Raw genomic sequence first — 25,302 nt, 5'->3', positions numbered from 1 at the left:
AAAAATACATGATAATGAAATAAATGACTGCCCCAAAGCTATGTCCTACCTGTGAAACTGAGTTATGAAATAATAACGGCATGAGTGATAACTGCAGGTGCCAGTGTCCTAAAAAAGATGAGAATGTTCTTAACATGGAGAATCCTACCTTGAAGGCAAATTTGCACAAAGGAGCAGTGCTTGAAGTCTCCCCATGGAAGCTGAGTTTATGCCATGTCAAAGATCAGAATTCAGCCCTAAAGCTAGCGATTCATCAGTTTAATGGAAAATTTCTTGCTTCAGGATATTTCCTAGTAATATCAAATGCATGACTGATAACAATTGCAGTGAATGCAGTGTAATTGTTTATTGGTAAATAAAAGTAACACCAAAAGCTGAACTTGTCTTAGGATGTTTATAGCATTTGCAACAGTGAGTTTTAGCAAGCATTCTATTGCCTGATTACAGATACCAATGCTGTACAAGTGTTCTGATGTGTCACTTTGAAGTGCGTGGGTCAAATTGAGACTTTTAAGTTGAATAAAACAGAACGAATTACTCAATTTTCATATGAATGGTCAAAGGTGGAGGTAGGCTTTGAAAATTCCAAATCAGATCAAGAATCCTGTAAAGGAGCACTTACAATATTTTAACACTTAAAGGAAGTTCTGTGTGGTGATGTGGTGTTTAGTGTAGTGTAGGTGATGAAATACAGGTCCTGTTCCGGCCCTGCCACTGACTGCAAATAGGAGCATTTCTGAATCAGCTGATGCAATGTGCAAAGGGCCAGATCACATTCCCTGGCCTTTCCATAGAGCCATTCTCAACATGTTCCATCCCAGTTGTTTTTTGGAGAATAGATGGGGAAAAAACAGATTGAAGAAGACAATCATATCTATTGTCATCAACAGAGTTGAAATCTTCCTGAGTTTTTAGTGTTGGTGTGTAAAATGGTACATTAAAGGTATTCTTGAAGCTCTTTTTATGGTGTGTATTGAAAATAAATTTTAATCCAGTGGGTAATCACATTGTCGAGATCTAAAAACTTTTGAACTCAAACTTCAACTGGCCTTTTATGTAAGTATTTTAATTTGCTGACTTTAAGAACTTTCAAAATCTACAGGTTGATCTGTTCTTTGTTTTGGTTGCACTTTCTTTTTTGTGTGTCTGTTTTTTCTCTTCTGACGTTTCTTTACTTGGACAGATTATCCTTCTCAAATTTCCCTTAGTTCCTGTGAATGCTATTCTTCTATATTATTATACTGTTAGGATTTGGCCATACTAGTGTTTTTAAAAATCATATAAATAGTCTTACACAGTATTATGGCAGTTTACTTAAATTATTATATGGTATTTAGTCTGCAGGGAAAGTCTGTGGCCCACAGGTCAGTGAATGGTTTAGTGTTACCTACAGCCTTTATCTACCTAGATACAGCTGTGATTTAATTAGTGAAAAACTGCATTAAATTTGTGTGACCACAAATTAGCGAGTGGTGTTTATATGGTGTTTCCAGCCCCATTAGTGGGGGAAAAAAAGTAGATTAGGATGGCTTCTGCAGGTCATGTAGTCCAGACTCCTTCTCAAAGCAGGTTAGTACTGTTATTAATGTTGTTATTGACACAGAAGATGGTACAAATTAAGAAGAAGGAGGAATAGAAAATTAGTATGGTGCAGGATGTACAAAATCTGGACCTAACTAGTATGACTGAAGATAAGAATGCACTGTGAAACAGGATCAGTTGATGGCTTAGCAAAGCATGGCAAAGACAACTGCATCAGATGAAAAAAATCAAATTAATTAAATGTTCACATTCGGTTGGTATTATAAAGAATACCCAATGAAGCATTACAATGATTTAGCAGTTCTTGTTCTCCAGGGATATGATCTTTAATCAGATGTGGGGAGGGTAAAATGTAGACAGTGTAATTTATTCCAATAAGAGTAGAAAAGTTCCTAGTTTGGAATTTAATTGGGTGATGTATGAAAAATCTAAATTCTCTAGAGTGCATTTTGGTCTTGAAATTTAGATGACTAAGTATTTTTAGCAACAATGGATATTTTTATTTTTATTTTATTTTATTTCATATGTTTGAGTACTCTAATGGGATGTGAAACATCAGTGAAGGAGGCTGAATTTTAAAGGACTTTTTTTTTTTTGTTTAATAATTAACTGGGTTCTTCTGAACTGCTAATAGCATTTCAATCACTTAAAGTGAGATTTGCTTTTCTTCTAATATGACCCTGTATTCTTACTGTTGTCTAATGATACTGTCTTATCCAGTCAAGCCACTGTTAGTCAGTGCTGAAGCAGGCGGTTCTGTGCAACACCTGATAATTTAAGGGCAGGTCATAAACCCCTGTGTTTTCCCACACCATCACCCCATTTAGAAGAGGACTGGGATGGGGCATTCAGATGGGATTACGTGTCATGATTCCTGACCTCATGACCAAGATGTACAACCCAGGAGGGATATGGAGATGCTGCCTGAAACTTCAGGAATGGAAGGGATGGCATTAGGGACCACCGAGGCTTGTCAGACATATGTGTGTTCATGGGACCAGATGAGAGGGATCCAGGGGTGCTGATGTCATGAGGCAACTCTCCATCATCCTTGAAACACTGTGACTGGAGAGGTTTTTGAAGACTTTGGGGTAGGGAAGTCACATTTATCTTTAGGAAGATAAATAAGTCTTATATTTCTCATGTGTTTAAATATTTAAATACACATTTCATTTTACCTGTCATTGTAGTTCAAGAGAAAATAGGACAGGACAGAAATGAAATTTTGCATACTGATATTAGTACAGCAGACTCTCTGCAGATTTTTAGTGAAGGTCAGATATAATCTGTAATAACTATAAAAAGAAATTTTCGCTAATTCCTTTATTACTATCTTTTAATCTTAAGGGTGTTTTGGTTTTTTTTTTAGCTTATTGAAAAATGATATCTTAAGAGTGTTCCTTTTTGTCAGAAATTAAGAAAATTATATATTATTACCTGAATCATGGTATTTAAGGCACCCTCATAGATGTAGTGTCAACTCTTTCGAACACAAGCGGGCTTCCAGAAGCTTGGATTTCTGTTTTCAAAATCTTTCCACCTGAAGAAATTGGGAAAATCCAGACATTTTCATCTGTTTCTCTAGAATACAATTCACTGAAATGCTACAAGATTTTTACAGAATCATGGAATAGTTTTGATTGGAAGGAACATTTAAAGTTCATTTACTCCAAGCCCATGCAACAGGCAGGGGCATCTTCAACTAGATCAGGTTGCTCAGAACTCAAACCAACCCAAACCTGAATGTTTCCAGGGATGGAGGCATCTACCACTTCTCTGGGCAACCTGTCCCAGAGTTTCACCACCCTCATATCTAAATACTTCTTCCAGATATCTGGTTTGAATCTACCCTCTTTTAGTTGTAAACCATTACGCTTTGTCCTCTCTCAAGAGGCCCTGCTAAAAAGTCTGTTCCCAGATTTCCAGGTCCTTACATTTGATAAATTAATTACATCAAAGATTCATTTATTCATGAAACCAAAGTCGTGATGCATAGAATGGTGTGACTCGGTCAGGATACAAATAAAAAGAAAACACTATTATGTTTGAGATATATAATAATTTTGTGTATATTTAAAAGTTCTCATCAGAAGCTGTGAACCATAAAGGTCAGATAAATGAATACATAACCTCCCATAAAATATCACATAGTCTTGTATACAGTAAACAGGGACAAGCCTGTGAGCAGCTGCAGAGAAATTATCACAGCCAAAAGATAGTTGCATTCATAAAAATAGCCTAAGAGGAAAATAAATACTTTTAAATTATTTTGACTCTGTATTTGGTACACACTGACATTACCCAGTTGGCAGAACACTGGAAATAAAATGAATCCTCTAAGAATTTTTTTTTTTTTTTTCAAATATCAGTACTCAAGCCAGAGTTCCATTTGTTTTATCATTGATTTTTAGTAACCAATTGATGCATTAGAAGCATATGGAAACATTAAAAGCATATGGAAACAGAGAAAGCACTGAAAACAACTCAGATATAATGGCCCTTGAAAATGACACACTGACAGATGCAAATATAGAACTATTTTCCTACTAAATTCCCTCCTATTTCCCTTTCTGAAGCTACCCAGACTCTATTTATATATTTTTAAAATATATGTTTTCTTATATGTGCAAATATGCATATGTATATATTCTTATGTTTAACACCTCCCTGTTGTATAACAGAAAAATAAGAATATTTCGGTTCTGAGCCAACTGTTTTCTTCTTTTATTTGTAACTCTTTTAATTTCTTTGTCCCTAGGAGTAGACAGAAGGATGTCACTTAAAATCATCACGTTGCAAAGTCAAGGCCACAGTCCCCCACTGACACAGAGTGAAAACAATAGAAACTCTCCACAGTTCTGTCACAACCACCTGAACACACTCAGCAGTTTTCCCACAGCTGGAAAATCACATCTTATGAAAAGGAAATGAAAAAGGTTATCAGAAGGCAATGCACTCATTACATTATCTAAAATGCAGTGAAAGTGCTGTGACTATTAGAAATGCATTCTAGCTGCTCTTCAAAATTAACTCCTCATGCTTAGAAGAGCTGTTCCCAGCCCTTGCTTGATGCAGGCATTTGCTGAGCTGTGTGCTTCAAGCAACACTCTGTTAAGTGCAGCTGTAACTTTTTAGTGGGACCACGAGCATTTTCAGAGGGGCTGTGTATGTAGTTCTACTGGATTATTTTCCTCAGGGAGGAAAAAACCAAGCAAAACAGAAAAACTGACTGAAAAGAAAAAAAAAGAGTACAGAACTGAGCATAGGAGGATTTCTATGCTTATGTTGTATGTGACAGTGTTCATTTGTACACAGCAGATCTGGGAGATAATTAAAAGAAGTGAGCCTCAATTATTTAAAAATTTACAATTAGAAATTTCAGCAGATGTTCAGGAATAAAAACCAGGCTGAAACCTAGAGATGAAAATATAAAACTTGGAATTCTGCAAGGTAAGACAGGAAGGAATCACAGAGCAAGAATTTTGATGTCCCTAAAACCACAGTGATTATAATTCCATCTCTACATTCATTCTCTAAAATGGCATTGGTAAGGACAGAGAGGTTGTATGCAAAACACAGTCCCTGGATATGAAGGCAATGGAAAATGCTATCAACCAATTCCTGTCTGTTTTACATAAATATGGAAGCAGGCAGATGTCATTGTTTCTGGCTGGATATCAGTTCAGGAATTGAAAGAAATCTACTTTTATTCTTTCATCATGATGCTAAGTGTGTTATGATGCTTTGAGCAACTTCTACGTTGTTCCTGAAAAGAATCTGCTTTCTGAAGACAACTGAAGATTGCTTCATTTTGGTGGTGGGCTTTTTTGTGTTTCATGGATGATTTTTTTAAAAAATAGTATCAGCTCTCTGGTTGTGAGTTTTCAACATCAGAAAAAAGAAAAATAAGTTTTATATTAATGGAAAAACCTTCTCATTTCCACAATAACAAGTAATTTTCAACTAAATAAAAATTTATAAGTAGAGACAGAAAATCCACTCATCATCTTGCAGCTGTGATGATGGAAAGTAACTGAATGCTGTGGAAAGGAGTCAGAATAAGTTTGGCTGCAGTGAAATGGGCAGCTAAACTATGTCACAATTTCTTGAAATGATCTTTATCAATTTTATTTTAATGGATATTTTCTTTTCTGGAGACATCTTTCACTGATATTAAGCTTCCAGTTACCTCATGTAAATACATTAATTTATGTTCAGAAAGCCCTCTAGAGAGAAGCTGCATTATTTCTGTTATGTATTTGGCTTATAAAAAAGATGCAGAAGGTTCCCTCCAGTTTATTGTAGATCATGCCAAAAGTCATTAAGAAATGATCCCAAAAAACAGCTGGAAAAAACCCCTCTTTTCTTCAGTTTTATCTGCTATATCAATTTCCTTTTGTTCTGATGGTGAGCAGTAGACACATAAAAAAACCCCAACTTTATTTATTAAAAAAAAAAAAAAAGGAAAAAGCCTTAAAATGGCACAAATGTGAACTTGTGAACTGAAAAGAGAAATGAATTTTATCTACCTCTCAAGGGAGGAAGAAATTGGTCTGGAAATTCATTGCAGCGAAATGAGTGAGTTATTTTGCTGACTGTCAGTGGTAGGTAACAATGTAATGCAGTAAGTGAGGGCCAGGTTTGAATAGATGGAAAATTAATCTTCAGCCACTGTCTCCTGTGGCATTTTCTGTGCCAGCATTGATTACATTTCAGCTCCTGACTTGAGAGAGAACTTGGATGGAGTTGGATTTTAATTATATTCACATGCGAGATCACTTTCCTTCAAAATATGTGTTTTACTACTTTTCTGAAAACAAAGTTTAACTGGATATAAAACTGTACTGACACCACAATCTGTCAGGCTTTTTATAAAAATGCCAGATTAAAATAATTAATAACATTGAGGTTTTCCTTTTTAGTCATTCCTTTTTTTCTTTTCTTTTTTTTTTCTAACTTAGATGTAAGCTACTTGAAATTCATAAATTTGCAAATGAAAACCAAATAGATTCATTTTCAGTATAAGGATCCACTATAAATTTGGATGTGTAAGGCCTAGTACAGTATTTATTGGTCTTGCTGCTCAGGAGGTAGTGGCCCAAGGGAGTTCAGCACTAATTTGGCAATAATGGTTCTGATACTTACCTGTTGTGTTCAGACACCTTTAGATTTCCAGAACAAATTGTTCCTGTTAGAGGGTAACTCTGAAATTTTTACAGGATTTTGTCATTTTTTGTCTTTGGTTTTTGGGGCAGATTGATGTGTTGTTGCAGTATCAGAGCTGTACATCACAAAATACTCCCAGGAAAGTCAACAAGGGCCGTGTGAAATCATCTACATTACTACATGTAGTTTTAGATCCACTGCCCTGCATTAATCAGGTTGAGAAGAGTTTTTAGATTAATGTTTTTGGTTGTGTATCATGGAATATCAGTAGGAATAACAACAGACTCGGTCACAGTCTTTTTCAAGGGAACCTGTGCTAGTGTGTGGTATTAGAAATGCGAGAAGTAGATTTTATGTTGAAATTTTAAGGCATTCAGGTCTTAATTAATTAAATATTTTCAATTTCAACAAAGTTTAATCAGATTTTGGCAGTAGACATGAAGCTTCTTTCATAGCATATGAGTGAATGGAAAGACTGAAAGGTTGTATTTATTAATTGGACTGAAATTGAAATATCAAGCACAAGAAATATAATCATTTTATGATTTGATGCTTCAGGAATTTCAAGCAAAAATCTAAATATATTGTAATACGAAAACGTCTGTGCAAGACCTGCTGGGATCAACTGTATGGCACATTGTGTGATTCTTTGTTTTTTGTAGAGCCAGAAGTTGAGCTTTTATGAACTTCGACTAGTCAGTCCCTTCCATCGCAGGATATTCTATGATTCTGTGTTCACGCCCTTTCTCTTTTACCATACCCATTCCCTCCCAAATATTTCTTCTGGAAATTTAGTTGAAAGAAATCTTTTGACATTTACTAATTCTGGTATTTTAGTATTGTGATGTGGCCTGATGATTCCCAGATCTTTTCTGAAGTGTTCTGTGAAAGCATTGAAGGTTTGTAGTCGTTGCTACTAATTTCAGAAATAAGACTGTTAGAATATTTTTAATCAAATGACTTTCCAACAGAAGAGAAACTTTTTTACATGAGTGATTGATTATTGAGATTGCATTTGCATAATTAGACAAATTCATTACTTTGAGCAGCATGAAGCTAAAAGATAACTTGTGAAAAGAACTCCAGAATTTGTGTAATGTTTAACATTCCAGTTTTGGGGTATAAAATAAAATACAGAATAAAAAAAAAAAAAAAAACCTCAAGCAAACAACACAACAAAAACCTTTGAAAAATTGAACAAAATTACATTGTCTGAAGCTGTCATAGTGCTGTGTCATTTCAAATCATACAATGCATAAACTATTACTGATCCTGGCTCTAGTCTGCACCCTTCAAAATAAGTTATAATGGTTGTGTGGGGTTGACCTTGTCTGGCTGCCAGTTGCCCACAAAGTCACATTCCCCTCTATCACCACCCCCCTCCAGCAGTGGAGGGATGGAAAATAAGACCATAAAGGACTCATGGATTGACATAAAGACAGTTTAATTAAGAAAAAACAATGTCCAAACATTGAAGCAATGGCAATCGAAAAGATTTATTCTTTACTTCCCATCCGCAGATGATGTTCAAACACTTTCTGGGAAGTAGGATCTTAGGACACACAGCAGTTGCACCACAAATGCTCCACCTTAATGATAAATGCCCCCTCTCTCCTAATTTCTCTGAGTTTGTAATACTGAGCAGAACATCATTAGAAAGGAATATCTCTTTGATCAGCTTGGGTCAGCTATTCTGGCTATGTCCCCTCCCAAACTCTTGCCCATCCCCAGAATGGAATTAAATACTAAGTAACAAATTGAACTTCTTAGCATAAGACACATTAGCTAAGCTGCACAAAAACAGTCTAAATGAGTACCCACCTTCCTTTCTTCCCGAAGTTTAGTACATTTGTGAGATTCATCTCACCTAATTCTAGACAGCAGTATTGCTGACTTCTACGTCTAGGTGATTTGCCCTAGAGCTACTTTTACAATCAATCAAAAGTAGGAGGCACTTCTAAAGCATGATTCATGTCATGGGAAAATAGGTGTCTAATTAAGATAAGACGAATTGCACTCTAAACATGCCCATTTCTCTTCATTGGCTATGATGGCAGCCTGCAATGACAAGCAGAACACTGCTGGGTTGTTGAAATTGCTGGCTGTCACTGGTTAGATGAGCCCTGCCCTTCGTGTTTCCAGATTGCTGCTTATCTCAGGCAACATTTGAACCTATACTTAGTATAACATTTTTCTGTAACCTTGCAATGAAGCAGATGAGAAAATATAGGCAGTTTCATATTAAATTTTCTTGTTTTGTTTCTTTCTTCTTCGCCTCTGTTTTGTGAGTTCTTTTACTCAGAGTTCGGATTAAAACACAGGAGACGCAGAATTGTTCTTCAGACTCAGATGTTTATTATTTCTTATCTATGGCACAGCCACACAACGTGCCTCTAAGTTAACAAGGTGAAACTTGCCCCTGAGTCCTACCTTTCAAGGTCTTTTAAAGTCCAATCTATCCAATTATGGAATGCCAACTAATTATTTTTTACTTATAATCCAGTAACTAATCCTTCATGTTCCTCACTGCGGGTTTTTTGAACTAATACCAGGCGACCCATATTTGTGAAGAAGAAGGAGGAAAGAAGAAGAACTAACCTACACCCAAAATCCTCCATCTTGTTACATATATATTACTATAACCCATAAACCTAAATTTTCTACATCTCCACATATTCTACCCAGTGACATAACAAGTTTCTTTTTAATCACACAGCAATAATCTCAGTGCTATCACATAATTTGGGAAGCCTTTCAGGCTTCAGGTCATCATCAGGTCAAATGCAGTGTGCTTCTGAGGATCATTGCCTGTCAGCACTGAAAGACTGAAATTCTCTGAACTCAGGGTTCCAACAGTTTCATTACGTGGCATTGTGGATAAGCTAAAATTTTTTTGTCTGTACTTTAATAGAAGATAATAAACAGAATGGTGCCAGCACACACATGCCCAACTGACCAGCAGGTGCTTCATTGTCAGCACTATTTACCAAGCATAGCAATTTTCAAAAACTGATGACTCTATAATATTAAAAATATCCTTGTAATAGCCTGCAATTGCTGGCCTGAGTAATCATTCAGCATCATAGATGCTATATTATTGCTTTAAGTAGCAGTCAACCCATGCCATGGGGCCTCCTGTTCCAGCTGCAGCTAAGACAGGTGAAGATATTCCCACCTCTTTTTTGGCCTTCTCTACCTCCTTGGTTCCACACTTCATACAGTTTTTGTAGCTGAGTTAGAAAAATTCTCTGCTTTTCAAAATGTTTAAGAACTAGTACAAATTGACTGAGTGAATTGGAAGGAATCAAGAAATGCATATCAGGGTGCAGACAGGTGAGAGAGGATGGGAACCCAAAGCTGACAGGTGGTGGTGAGTGTTTGGGGACCTTTCCCCTTGGGCAGGTTTAGCCAGCACATGAGGTTTTACTGAGACATGGTTAAAATAAACCAATGAACAAAACCTGACTTAATCAGAAGTTCTAAGAAGGCTTAATTTCCTTGCTTTGTCTGGATGTATGCCACAGTTTCTGAAAAATCTGTTTATGAAATGTATATGGGTGGTATAATTTTTAGATTTGTGATTTGCTATATAATCTGCAGAAGGGAAAAAAAAAAGTATATTTAAGATTTGGTGCAAATTATTACACGTAATAAAAGGTAATTTATTTGCCTTGTGTTATGGGTGTAAAAAATTCCATGCAGTTATGAAATTTAGGTGTGTAAGGTGTTAGTCTCTTACTTTTCTTTTGAAGGTCTTCATTTCACTGAATTGCATTGGATTATTCAAAATTAAAAGCAAACTATACACAATTATTCTTTGACCTAGAGCAACTAATTGTGTTTATACACAAATGCAAAATGTTAGCAATGAAAGAAAAGCTATGATTTTTTTACCTAAAAAGAGCAAATGTGAGTGGCATTGTTTTTAGCACATTTTGTAATATTTTGCCCTTTACATGTTTTTCTTTAAAAAGCCTGAAAAGAATGAAACTGAATCTGGCAGCCAGAGAATCAGACCAGTGTTTGAAGACGATCCTGTTTTCCGACGGCAAACATCTTACCAACATGCAGCAGTCCACATACCAACAGATATTTATGAAGGCTGTAAGTAGCATGAGAACAAAGTGATTTATATTTTAATACTAAGGTCATTATTTTTGTCCTATTCTTAAAAAAATTTTTGTATCCATTTTTAGTACAGGTTTGCTGTTACATTCACTTTTACTTCTTTCAGTGCTACTTCAGAGATGTGTTGTATTAGGGATATGATTCATTTTATGAATTGGTAGGTGCCACAGTTAAAGGAATTCATTAGGATTGTATCTGAGTTTCGGTGTAACTGGAGGTGAAACAAAACTCTTAACATATTCTGACTTTCTAATCCATTCTTTCTCCATGCTGTTCACATTTAATAGAAACAATTCTTGACAGCTCTTCTTTACACACTGTTTGGCCTCAGGCAGAGATGAGTTCGAAAACATTTTTGAGTATCCCAAAAACAGGTACAGTTCAGGGAAATAACATGCTGTGTGAGATGGTAGTACTAATATTGCATCCAGTGTATTTCTAGAATTGCAGTAACAGGCTTTAACAGAGAATGTACATAAAGTCTTTCTAAACTATGAAAAAAGTAATATATATATGCATATACTACTGAGGATTCTTTAATTGTATTTCAAAATTAAGTATTTATATTTCAAGTATGTAAGTCCCTGTGCTCGTCATCAAGCAAAAATCTTTGTACAATAAAAAGACATTTCAGCATTCAAAGGGGCTGCATATCTTTTAAAAGGCGGGAAGAAAAATTAAATAGGATTTGTATTTTTAAGTTTTGATTTTTTTTTTTTTTTTTTTTTTTTTTTTTTTTTTTTTTTTTTTATTTAGGGTCCTAATTTTAAGTATGCAGTCTTTTTCCTCTGTTAAAGTCTTATCAAGAGGAACGAGACCCTAGTGTGACCTGAGCTTTTTAAAATTCATGGCCACAGTTGCGTGCAGCTTCCATAAATGGCACAGGGATGAAAATGGAAATGTCAGTAAGATGGGGGAAAGAATCATAGTAGCTCATACTCTTATATGGTGAGCTTGACTGACAGACCTAGAAGATTATTCTGGGATTCTGGCTTTAATGAGTGCTAAAGTGCACCGTAATTGTAGGATTACAGAGAAGTGACAGCCATTTCCTCTGCTTTTTTTGAAGAGAATTGATACTTCACTGTTAAAATGTTGTAAAAACTCGTCTCCAATTATTAGGATATTTGTAAATGCTGTGTGAACTTTGATACAAGATTTTCATCATAACAGTACATAAAATGTTTTCTTGTGTTGAATTTAACATTTTAAATGGAATTCCTAAGGATATATATCCCTTAAAAATGTATACTATGTAATGTTACTGTACAGCCCTTAAACCTGAAAAGGAAGACAGATTATGATTTCCATAGGAAAGGTACAACTTTAGTATCTAATAAAATTAAAATAACAGACAGAAATACACATTTCTGGAGAGAGGTAACTGCATGTACAATATATACGGTTTGTAATTCTTTGCCTTTGGTTTTTATATTAATTACCAGAGAAGTGGAAGCCTGGAAAATTACCAGGAGTCTGTAATTCCATGTCAGAAAAATCATGTTGTTGTGTGTCTGGGTAACTTTTGGTTACAGATGGAATTTTCAGAGATAACAGCTTGAGAATACCTAAAAGTGACAGATTTCATGTCAATAAACACAAAATGTTCACCGCGTTTTATTTTATAGTTACAAAGTTCATGTGTCATCTGAAGCACAGTAAGCAATTGTGAGGTAGTCATTCACCAACAGATTTCCCAAAGTAGAATTTAGTGTTTTTCTTCTCACATTATGATCTACAAGCAATTTTTATAACCCTAGAAAGACTGATAACATATCTTAAACGCTGCTGTCATTTTTCTGCCTGTTCATGGGAGCTAACCTGTCATTTCTTGGTAGAGGTTTCAGTGTCCACTATAACAGCGTGCAGCTGTACAGTTGAAAATTCCTTGTCTAAATCCCAATCTGTTAGGAAGCATTTGCAACACAAATATTACAACGAATCCTGAGAAAGAGTGGATGGGACACAGTTCACAAGTTTTATTGCTTGAAAGCCAATTTTTTTTGACTGAATTACTTACACCTTGTCAAGCAGGTTTCATTTTTTCTCCTTTATTGTATATGCTTTGCAGGATGCCAAGAGAAAGAAAGAATCGCTCTGGATCTCACAGAACAGTTTTCAATGACTAGATATTTGACTTGCCTATTCCTCCTTGAGATTGGTTTTCACTTCTCTTGCCTATTACAGCAGCAGGTTGTTGTCTCTAGGGAAGAGGGACAATTACTGTTGGAGCCACACGTGATCTGAATTTTCATGTGGGCCTCTCAATCACGCTTTTTCATGTTAATTGATTATTTTCTGTATGAAACTGGGAATTTGACTCTTAACCATAGAATCATAGAATCATTAAGGTTGGAAAAGTCCTTTAAGATAATCAATATGTTGTCCATTAAAGTCTTTCCTATTTAGGTTTCATTTTTATTATAGTTATTATTTATGATCATTTATGATTTTTAAAATTGAATCCAATTATGAATTCGTGTCCACTTAGATTTTTGAAAATGGGAAACTGTTTTGTCTAGTCATTCTGTAATGGTGCACAACCTATTTAAACTGAAATCTAGTGTGTCCTATAAAACAATATCCTTTCTCTTCTTACATATATAGCGATTTACTTAATTTGAATTACAGTGATGAGCTTCTTGTGAAGTAGTTCCTTGTATTTCACTCTAAAAATATATACAAATATATCATTACAAAATATTCATTTACTACATCCAGGCTCTTACTTTGTGACTTCTTTCATTGTAGAAATAAACATTATGAAAGTTAGTTGTTTTTTGATTTATTTTCTTTCCCTGGATCTGATGCCAAAACCTGTGCAGAGACAGGAGAAAGTCTAGGGAGTTAATTTACTTGCCTCTTTCTGAGGATTGGAGAGAGAGGGCAATCCCAATGAAATAGACCCAAATCAGACTTTTAATTTAGTATTTTTCAAGAGGCCTATTTAGGTTTTGAAATAAAATCAATCTGCAGCTGAAAACAGAACAGACCCTCAGGTCCTCTATCTACCACATGCACTGGGAATTAGTCATGCATCTCCTGTTAGTAATAGCTGAAGTCTTATTTCTAAATCCTCATTAAAACTGTACCCTGCTTATCCCTAAGCAGAATATAGGAACTGCAGGCCAGAAGTAAGAGGAAATCTCTGGCGCAAGGAAAGCGAGGTTAATCTTCTCAGTGGATACCACCACATGCCCTCGCTGTCTGAGCTCCACTCTGTCCATCTGGTGCAGTGATTCCTCTAGGTGAATGTCTGTACTGGTGTTATGGTTTGAGGTAAGGTGTTAGGCAAAACACACAAACCAGATTTGCTCTTTTCTGTGTGGTTATTCCTGCTTTACTCCCTTTAAATCAGAAATGGAAATACTGCTTCCACTTGGCACTACTTGGTTAGCATGGAAGAGTTGATTAAAGTGTCAGGTTGAATGTAATGTGTCGTGAACATAACAACATAACTTTGAATATATTTGGACAGCAACCAGCAAGAAAGAAGGGCTTCCCTGCTCTGAAGCCATTAAACCAGGCATAAATACTGAGTTACAAGTAATTGATGGTTCATATACCTTAGTAATTATAAAATATAAATGCTGTTTCTTCATACTCCCCTTTCATGGCAGTCAAAATTTTTCTGCTTTTAAAGTCTTGTGTTTATTATATATTATTTGATAGCAAGTTTGGCAGTGGACATAAATTTTGCCTTTCTAGTAATGCAACATATATGTAAATAATCAGTTATTGACAAAGCATTTTGATGTTATTGTACTCCAGTATATCACTTGAGGGCAATAAAAACTTCTAGAAATCATTCAAAAAATTCAAGTTAGATGCTACAGTGATTTTTATCTTGACCAGAATATTATTTCCTTGATAAATTTTTAAAATTTTGTACAGTTTCTGCGTTTATTGTGTATCTCAGGCTAAGAAAAGAAAAAATATTCTTTGGGAACAGCAGTCTAGTGGAAGGTGTTCCTGCACATGGCAGGGGTGTTGGAACTAGGTGATCTTCAAGGCCTGATCCAACCCAATACATTCTATGATTCTGTGAATAAAAACCTTAGAAATAATGGGAAATGAAACCATGACAATGACAATATTCCTCCTCCAAAAAAAACCCAAAAAACCCAATTCAAATAAACTAGGAAAGAGTGTGTTATCATTTATTCATTGAAGGTCTTATGTGTGGATAATAAGTTTTATTAAGGAATCTAGATATTGATAAATCTTGTGTAAATATTTTGGCACTCTCCATCCACATTCTTTAAATATCCAAAGACACAATAAAAAGTTTGTGTGCTTTTTTTGTATTTAAATAGCAGTTACAGACAGTCAGGACACTTTTATTACTTAAATTAATTGTTTCATCATAATTTAGGATTAGTGCTCTTGGTATATTTTTTGTGATAGCTTTAAAACTGAAGCTATTCAGAACTCTTTTTCTCCTGGTTTATTGTAAGGGATAAATGAATAGTGCAGGTCTACTACATCGGAGATTGAAAATCAATTGCTTCAACTCTCTGATTTTGTGTTTGTTCACACCTTTAAATTTGGAAATAGATACTATCTATGTATGTCCCGTGCAGATGGCATGTAAGATTACTGTAACTTCTTCCTTTTTTTTTTTTTTTTGGTATTTTCTCTTATTTTAATCAGTGAGTTATTTGTGAAAATGTGATGAGCGAAGTAGACCTTTAAATGAATTTCAGTGTCAGCCTGTTTTAAATACCAAAGACTATGGCTTGGGGTAACTATAAAGCAAATGTTAGTTGCAGCAAAGTCCCTAAGTACTGCCTGGTTGGTTCAATTTTAAACCTGGAAGGAAAATACTGATGCAGAAACTTAAGTAAAGAACTCTAGGGTCAGTATTGCTTTTTATGCTCTGACAATTACAGTTGGGTTTTTCCCCACAAGTAGCTTGCTAAAGCTCCCTGAATTAAATTCTTATTTAAATAAGCAGCAAAAAGAAATGGCTTTTCTGGCTTGCTGAAAAAGCTTGTTTCTGTTACAATCAAGAAGGCCAAACAACTTGAACAGTGTCCTCCAGTGCAAGGAGGTACTTATATTTTGTACTGGGATTAGTACCATTAGTTAAATTGGATGGATGGTCTAGCATATCCACTTGACACCAAGCTGATCATGACTTCTGTCTAAAGTTATCAAAATTTAAGATAATAAAGTAGAGTAGGAAAAGACTTTTTTGTAGCCAAGGGTAATTTTTTCCTCCTTGAAAGACTAAATTGATTAGGTACATGCTATTTTGAAAATACAGGTGTAGTAAGGAATTATCAATGCAGATTTAAAGTAATCTGCCTAATAATGATGCATCACAAAATGATACAATACCATACTCTCAAGCTGAGTATTTGAGAATCCATCTTGGCCTAGACAATTTATCCAAGACTAACTAATTGCTAAAAGTGGCATAAGGTTCTTAATAGGAAAAGAAATAATGTCAAACCTGAAATAAAACACACCTGTGTTGTAATTCCAGGTACTCTTCTAGACTTGCATAGTCTTACCTTAAGATATTGAAATAGAATTTTCAGATGTTTCTGCAAAATAAGAAAGCAAAATTTTTATTTTCAGAAGTAAATTTAGACCCTAAATACCCTAGGCTTTCATAGAGATGTAGTTGTCTAAACACAAATTTCTACTGAAAGTGGGTTTTCTGAAATATTCTACCTCAGAACCAAAAAACGTTTATTTGAGATTAATCAAGGGTTAGCTGTTTACAGTCAATATGATTGATTTTATTTATTTGTATATATTAGTGTGAGAGCTGACTGAAATACAGCATCATGAGATTCTTGATATTTGACACTCAGCTCGTTTACTGGAATAATTTTTTTAAATCTTTTTGAAAAATAAATTTTTATCTAGAAATATTTGGAGGAACTTATATAATATAAAAAATGACACCCCAAATTTTTGGTCTACTGTTTGAATTGTACTAGGCTTTGTTATTTCTCTCAACTTGGAAAGAACAGATATTAATTTTTAAATTCCTATTTGTTATTTTGTGTTGAAGAATTTTCTCAGCTATCAGTTTAAGTACTTTTACAGCTTAGACATATATATTAAGTATTTTACATCTATTCTAATCACTTAACCTGGGGAAATTAAATACTAAATTCAAGCAAACAATCACAACTCACTAGCAATTCATGATGGAAATTTTCTCTTTGTCTTGGCGAAGCCTTTTATCCTATACAGTAATTTGTTACAGAGCTGAAAAGAAGTTATAGGGTTTACTTTATGATCCTTTGGAAAGAAATTTTCTTCATATTTTTGTGGTGATCTTCTCTTACTAGGTGCTATTTTTACTTCCAAATAGTTTTATTTTGCTATAGATCTAATTTTGGCAGAAACAGTATTTTAATTTCCACTCCCAACTTTCTTTCATGTGTAAGTGTATTAACACTGAATACCTGTACCCATGCAGACATTCTAGTTTTCTCTGTTTCAGTTTTAACCATGCTTCCAGAGAATCCCAAACTTCATGATTATCATCTGTACTTCACTACAGAAATGCACTGAATAGATCTGTCTCATGATCTATTAGATTTGTATTTTTTAGATACAGAAATTTAGCTTCTAATTGATATCTTTTAAAAATTCTCTTTTCCAGCCTACTTCACCTTTATTGAATAAATATTTAAAGATATATTTAATTACAAAAGAACCCCTATATTTCTAAAACATGACTACATCAGGGTGTTGTATTGACACAGAATTCCTCATGAAAACCACATTCCTCAAAACAAAATCACATTTTAGTATGTTATTTCTTTATTAAAGAAATTATTTCTTTTTAAATGGAATAAAATATATCAAGAATTCTTTTTTCCTATTTAAGTCCAGGAAATGGTTAATTTATTTCCTTTTTGCTGTTGGTATTGTTCATGCTCTTTTTAAAAAAGAAGCAAACCTAAAAAATCTTGAGTTTGGGTTTTCAATAAAACAACACAGGTGTTAGGCATGGCCCTAACCCATGGCTGTGGGCTTTTTTTACAGTGACCCTGCTGGGCACCACTGACTGCCAAATTTTCTATATTGTGTCGTTTCTGTTCTAATAACCAGAAGTTCATCTGCATGGACCTCTGACATGATTCAGCCTTCTTAAATACTCAAAGGATATGACCTTCTACTTGTTAGAATTCGTAGTATTACAGTGAGCTGTGAAAAGCCATACCAGAAGCCAAATTCAGGATACCTAGTTAAGTTGATCTTTGTTTTGGCTTCAACAAAATAGAATATCATACAATGAGGGGATCGTCCTTCCCTTTGATTTTGAAAAATCTGGAGCTTAAACCGAAAGATGCCAAAATGCGTTTGTGTTCCTTTTTACTTTCTTTTCCCAAACTGTATAGCATTAATTTGCATAGTTTTTTAAAAAATAAAAGTGTGAAAAATACTTTTCTAATAACAGAATGCTGATTATCATTACCAGTCAGCATAGCTGCCTCTCACTGCAGATTTCATGACCAGCCATGTGGTGTGCATCCAGAATTGTCCTGGGCTTTATAACAGGTCCTGAGATTCTGGTGTTCATTAGGCTGCTTGACTGAGTAATAAATGGTTAAGCTGTACATACTGCCAAAATGTGTTTTGGAGAACAGATGATTGCTGCTGCTCCTCAAATCCCTTTCCATTTCTTTTGCCATATTTTCTCTCTTATGCACAGTTTGGAATAGCAATTAATATTGAACCCTCTCGTACCAAGAGGGAAAAGTTAGCTCTGCAGTAAGATTGCAATGTTTTTATGGTAAAAATAGCTAATGGTGGCCTTTGTATTTTTGCAATACAGACTGCTAAGCAGAACACTGAATATGAGTAGATCTTCATTATTTGACATATTAAAAATATAAGACAATTTTAATGCCCACCAGTAAATATTTAGGTGTGTTTCAGTTTGTTAAACAAGTAGATATGATGATTTAAGTGGGCTGCTAGAAAAAAAAAAAGTGCTAAATTCCTTGAAGTAATTTATATCTAACAAGAAAATAACAATTTGTGTGAATAGTGTAACAAAAGTTACAGATGTTCTGTCTAAAGGATCTTAAAACCTACTTTAAATGAAAGTGTGAGAGGTTTGGAAAATTCCTTTGTTGTCCTAAGAGTTTGTCAATTCTTTTTTCTCCTCTCCTCAAACAAGTTTCCCTTATTTTGTTTTCAGTTGTTCTTTTCAGTTCATTGTGTTGAGATCTAGAACGAGGAAAGAAGAAGAAGGGGAGAAGGGAAGGGAAACTATGGTCTACCCCCTTTTCCTTCTGTCTCTGTCTGACACAAGCTGCCAGCTCTGCTCTGAGCTGTGCAGGTGACACCCTCTGTGACCCTGTGCAAAGCTGTAGAAGAGCCAATGTGACTGTGCAGGCAACTTCTGCCTCCACCTCCGTGCCCCTTTGACATCTGATAGTGTTGTCTGGGCTGAAAGTGGACGTGCAGAGCTCAGACTTGTGCAAGTCCTTAAAGATGAGGATAAGGTGATTTAAAGCCAGTAATATAATATAAACTGCAGAAAATAATTAACATATATTGCCAAGAACAAGTGCCTGATGCATACAGACATATCTTCTATGACACAAAAATAATGTATTAGGATAACAAGAGTTTGTTTATTCTTTACTCGACCCACACAGATTACGAGGACTTGAAATAAAATATCTGCAGACTGTAATTTTTTTCACTTGGGCTGAGTGAAATATTTTGTATGGAAACAACCCTCTACTCATTAAATTTTTTGAACTGTCTTGTTATTTTGTCTTGGTTTTAATATCTAAGAGGTCTAATATGTTTATTATCAACAGAGTTCTGAAAGATTTCCCCCTGGAAAGAAATCTAGTTTTCAGCTTTGCGATATTGCAAAAGAAATTTGTTTTTTGTAAAGCTAATTATTTAGTAATGGGTCCTCATATTTCAGAATGTCTTGTATTTCCAGCCTGTAATAACACAGCTGTGAATTTCGCTGTGTTTACAGCAGCATAGCTCTGACTTAACGGGGTTTTTTTAACCTCTACTGGTTAAAAATTATATCCCTGTGTTATTGCACTTTACAAGACTTACATGATGAATCCTTATAAATCTACACTCTAAAAATAATTCATTGATTTGATTCTTTGAGAAGAAAGTAAAATAAAGTTGTTAAATTTTAGGTGGACAGGACATAAAAGTTAAGATTCAAAGTATTTTATTCTGCAAAATACTAACCATGATAGCTGATATATTAAAAAGAAACGTAATAAATCTGGATACTATTGAAAATATCCATATTGATAAATTTATCATGGTTGATTACCAAGAAACTGCTTGTAAAGTCATGAGTAGGTTAATGGATCGAAATATATCTTCTATACTTTAATTTTAGCATGTGCATTGTCATATTATCCAGTGCTGTAGTTGTTACTATTTTTAAAGTAGTATCACCTTCACAAACGTTGCATTCAGTTTTAAAGTGAGGAAGATAGATAACAAAAAGGAAAGGCTGGAAAAAGTATTACGTAGTCACATGTGGATTTGAATATACTTAGAGAGTGGCTTTTTGTGGATATTCCAAAATTTGCAGTCTTGAAAGGTTGTAACAACATACAGAATATAATTTAAGGATATGATTACTATTTATTTGTTACTACAGACTCACTTTATTGCATACTGGATTTTCCTATTTTCTCAAATTGCCTCTCTAGTAGTTTTTCATATGCCTGTTGGAGAATAAAGAACTTTTGCCATACTTCTGCTTAAGATAATAGACACCTTGCAGCCTTGGCATCCTGTCATCTCAGTGTGTCCTTTCCCCCTCAAGTGCCCTCTTCCTTCATGCTGTCTCCTTCATATTTCTTTAGTAGTTGGTTGCTTTACATAATACAGATATTTGAAAATAGATATAAACAATTTAAAAACAGCATTAATTTCTTCCTTTTTCTACACAAAGATTATTCATTATTATCTTATTAGGATAATTTTGAATGGAAAAATGTACTGGGACAAAATCCTGAACATTACCCAGGGGATATGTTTACGTGGATTTGCACGGAATTCTGGGTTAGTTGAATGAAATTGAATAAGCAATGTATGTTTTAAAGTACATTTGTGTTTGAAGGACCTATTTCTAAATTCAGGCAGGACATTTCATTGAGACCATTCCCTACACTTGCCATTGGAGCCTGTCAGACCTCTTTCAAGTAAATATTCAATTTTTCAACAAAAACATTTAGCCTAAGCATCTGTTGAAAAATTAGACCAGGGCTTTTCCATTAATCAATGTGATAAGATTAGCTACTTCTAACAAGGTCACACATCTCATTACAAGTCAACTTTCAGGTAACAAGTTGTGTATTTAAATTATTTTTGGTCTTCCAGTTAGGCACACCACTTTTTAAAACAATTATCTGTATAATTGTTCAGTCTGTAGAAGTATTTCATGGTAAGCTATTTACATTTTTTAACCTTTTGGTCTGTTCCTGTGAAAGGCTCTATGTCCTTGGTATCCATTTATTTTCAGTAGTATTTGAAGTCACTCAGACCCATTAAGATCAGCACCTTACTGTATGTTGTTGAAAACCAATAAATAGTTGCTGACTAGGAAAAGAGTGTAAAAGAGGGGAAAAAACAAATCTAGACCTTGGCCTTCTCAGTTGGCAGCCGAAAATCAAAAGCAGACATGGGTAGCTCAGCATGATGAGTATGGCAAGTGACAGACTGTTCAGAGCTGAAGGAAAGACGATAATGAAATCTTAGATTACAAAATCTTCCAAAACAAGCTGACAACATGGCTCAAAACAAATTAAAAAGCAAAAACAGCTACATAGGGCTTGGCAAAGACAAAGAAGAAATAGAGATTGGGAATGCCAAAAGGCAGTTGCATCTTTAGAGCCTTTCAATTCAAGCGCTCATAGTTTATCATGTGAACTTGTTTCCAAAGAAGCCTAGAGTTTGCTGGTTAGCTTTGGAGGTCCAAAGAGATGGCAATGCCAGGAAGCATGTTCTGTTTTGCATATACAGAGCAGGATGGAAGGAGATTTTGGTAGCAACACTGCCTGTTACAGATGTTTTCAGATAAGGTGTCTTCGCCCATGGCATGGAGGTTGGAACTAAGTAATCTGTAATGTCCCTTCTAACCCAAACCATTCTATGATTGTATGATGCTATGATACTGTTTATATTCCTATGGTTCTTTATGGAAGAACAGTATTTACATTCCACGTTAGAAATGACCAAATAGGATTATATGACTCTTGTTTGCAGTTAAAATGAGTTCTTGGGGCAATAGAAAATAAACAGAGTAAGAGCGTAACAGAGCAGCTACTGAGCTGGGAGGGTGGTGCCAGGAGATGTTTTATTTAGTATTTCCTAGTAATCTTTCTTCTGGTGATGAAAGAAGGCTTAGTTGTTCAGGCTGTTATTTTGCTTTATTTGAAATAAAAATCTCAGCAACCAGCATTTTACTGGTTTCAGCACAGTCAGCCTGAACATACCAAATACATACTTTGTACATTGCTTCAGCGTCATTTAGTTGAATCCAAATAGAAGTGCTCAACTCCTTGGACAACATCCTGAATATAAAATACCTTTGGTTTCATTCCTAATTTGCAAAGGTTCACTAAATCTCTCAGATTGTTGCATATCTTGCAAGATATCTAGCGTATCTTTACTGATTTTTCAGCTTTCTAGTCAAGCAACATGATGCTTCACCTTCTTACTTAGTATCTGGCTTGATCTGAGTTTGCATTTTGACAAGATTTTGTTCAGCAGTAATTGCAGTCCAAGGTAATAGTTGACCTTAACATGTTCTCAATCTGGTTATAACAGTAAATCTGATTTTTTAAGGAAACCTAAAGATGTATATACAGTGAGATTACTAATTACCTCAAATTCCCTTTAGCCTTTTGGAATCAGTGTACTGGTTTTATTTGGACTAGTATTACACCTGAAGCATCTAAATAATAAAAAAAGGATGCTAATATTTTTATACTATTTATACATATTAACTACTTTACCTGTGAATATATAGGAATATGAATATTATGAGAACTTTAAGATAGTCACATTATTAGTTAAAATTATAGAAAAAATAAAATTAGACATCCTAAATTAGTGTTAAAATTACATATTATATTAAGTTTTGGATGCCTTGTGTTAGTAAAATAATAGGGAAATCAAGTGAATTCCTGTTCTCAACTTATATGTGAGAAGGAATTGTGTCCTGGAGATTCCATTGGTTCTAGCTTGAATGTAACAGCATGGACAGTGAATAAATGAGATTTCATGCCTGCTCTATATCTAGAAAAAATCACCTCATAGATAGTGTCCCTAATTAATTAATTCTTTATTGACCTTAAATTTGATTTCCTGCAGTTGTCACCAGCATGAGAAATATATTTGACTTAACCAGGAAAATCCTTCTGCTTTGCAAATCTTAATGCAATATGAAAACTATGTTTTGACATATAGTTTGGATAGCTGCAACATGTATTGTTAGGTCAACAAATGTAGATGGTTGTCGACTTGATCATAGTCCAAGGGTTTGTATCTGAAATGATAAATATTTTTTGCTCACATGCAGAGAAAATAGTATGATGCTTGAGAATGAAAGAGAATTTGCCCAGATTCTTGAGAAAATGCATTTGCCAATGAAAAAAAGATGTGGTATATATAATTTTGTTTTTACAGTATTGTCAAGTTTAATGAATTGGACCTCTGGCTTTTGCTTTTGTTCTTTAGATAATAACTTCCAAAAAAATTATTGTAATTCTTAGCTTAAAGACAAGGCATTTGATTAAGTTGTATGTAAGAGTGCCTATTTGTGGCATATTTATCATTTCATCATCTATAATGTATTTCTTTCCTCTTATCTACTCTCTGTATGTACTTGTGTTCAGTTCAGCTTGTTCTCTGTGTTCTGAAAAATGGTTTTGAAAAAAGGAAAAAATGGAAAGTGAATGGTCGATTTCAGAAGTGGGAAAGTTTTTCACAGTTTATTGAGTTTCTCTGTTTTTTTTTTTTTTTTTAAGTTTAACTATTTCTAGTAATCCTTGAGAAATGTGAATCTCAATCATGTCTACCCTCAACAAGCTCCATGATGTTGAGGAGTCACTGCCCATCTTTTGTTTATTTTTCAAATAGTAGTGGTTGTCCCTTACCTTGTGGTTGTCCCTTACCTTGTGGTTGTCCCTTATCTTGTGAAAGCCTGCCATGAAATAAAAAAAAGTTATCTGACATTAAGTAGCATCTTTTCTTAGATTAAATAGTTGTAATGCAGGAATTAATTACTTGTTTAAGAATTTTGGTAATGCAGAAGGCATCCAGAAAGTCTCCAACAAATTGGATATTGAGTTACCTGGGGATTACCAGGCTGACAGGTTGCGAGACTGACTAGTAAAAATCTTGGTCACCAGCAAAAAAACCTCTGTGCATTGTTTTTTGTTTGTTGGTTTGGGTTTTTTTGTTTGTTTGTTTATTTGATTTTTGTTTTCTTTTATTGGGTTTTTTTTTTGAGGATATGCTTAGCAAATAGTGTCTTGTCTCTTAGACAGTGTTTGCTGTACATGGGTGTCTGAGATTGTGCTGGTCTAATAGAAAGTCAGAGGATAATAGCCTCTTGCCACTAGCTTAAGTGAAAGGTGAAATGGAAACGTTTATTTTCCAGATGAGGCATTGATTTAGTAACAGCTTTCTATTACTGCAAATTACTGATATAGAAGTTAGCATTTCCCCCTCTTTGAAGCAGCCTGGTGTGTTCAGAATGAGTTACACGCTCCAGTAGCTAAAAGCTGTTTGGCTCCAATAACAGGCTTTTTATCCAAAATATGGACCACACTTACAGGGAATATAAAATCACAGTTATTATTGTAGAAGAGTGTCTTTCTTTCTTTTTCCCCCCCTCTCTTTTTCTTTTCTTTGATATGCAGGGAACATGTACTCTCTGGAAATGGTAAGAAAATAGATCTGTTTCCTTACAATTTTCCAGTATCTCATCTCTTGTTATTATTGCTTTCTTTATCAAGAGTTTTGTTGCACATTTAGCAAAACTTTGTTCCTTCATTTTAGATATAATAAAATTGTTTTTCTTCTTTTTACGATGTTTATTTTAAGGTGTTTTCAACTCTTCTTTCCCTGTGGAGTCATCTTATCTGTAGAAGCTGAGAAATTGGGAGAGCAATGACAAAATGAGACTATTTCTCAGAGTCTGGTGACTTCCTGGGGTTTCTTGGATTGTTTGAAAAAACAGTATTGAAGTGTAGTAAAATACACAGTGCCTAAATATCATAAATATATCATAAGTGGATCTGAAATGCTAAGGGATATACGAAAAAATAATCCATCATATATTGCCTGCTTTTGATAATGTAATTAATTAAATTAATATAATATAATGTATCTTGATTGAACATAATCCAGCAAGTAACTTCTTTAGTTCAGTCTCTGAGGGCTTCTTTGCACATTTTGGAAGCAGAGAGAAAATAAATCAGA

The 25,302-nt window shown here is 34.6% G+C and overlaps 1 protein-coding gene across 11 annotated transcripts in view; it reads left to right on the top strand.

The window, feature by feature from the left end:
- Positions 1–25,302, top strand: part of CACNA2D1 (calcium voltage-gated channel auxiliary subunit alpha2delta 1) — a 365,044-nt gene that overhangs the window by 199,733 nt on the left and 140,009 nt on the right. For all 11 annotated transcript variants that reach the window (XM_048302698.1, XM_048302701.1, XM_048302697.1 and 8 more), the window contains exon 6: positions 10,683–10,812. In XM_048302698.1, the coding sequence (XP_048158655.1) occupies positions 10,683–10,812 (130 nt within the window). The remainder of the gene's footprint in view (positions 1–10,682; positions 10,813–25,302) is intronic.

Source organism: Corvus hawaiiensis, chromosome 4, assembly GCF_020740725.1.
Source record: "Corvus hawaiiensis isolate bCorHaw1 chromosome 4, bCorHaw1.pri.cur, whole genome shotgun sequence".
NCBI lineage: Eukaryota > Metazoa > Chordata > Aves > Passeriformes > Corvidae > Corvus > Corvus hawaiiensis.
The sequence above is the reverse complement of the archived record's forward strand: the minus strand, read 5'-3'. Positions and strand labels throughout refer to the sequence as shown.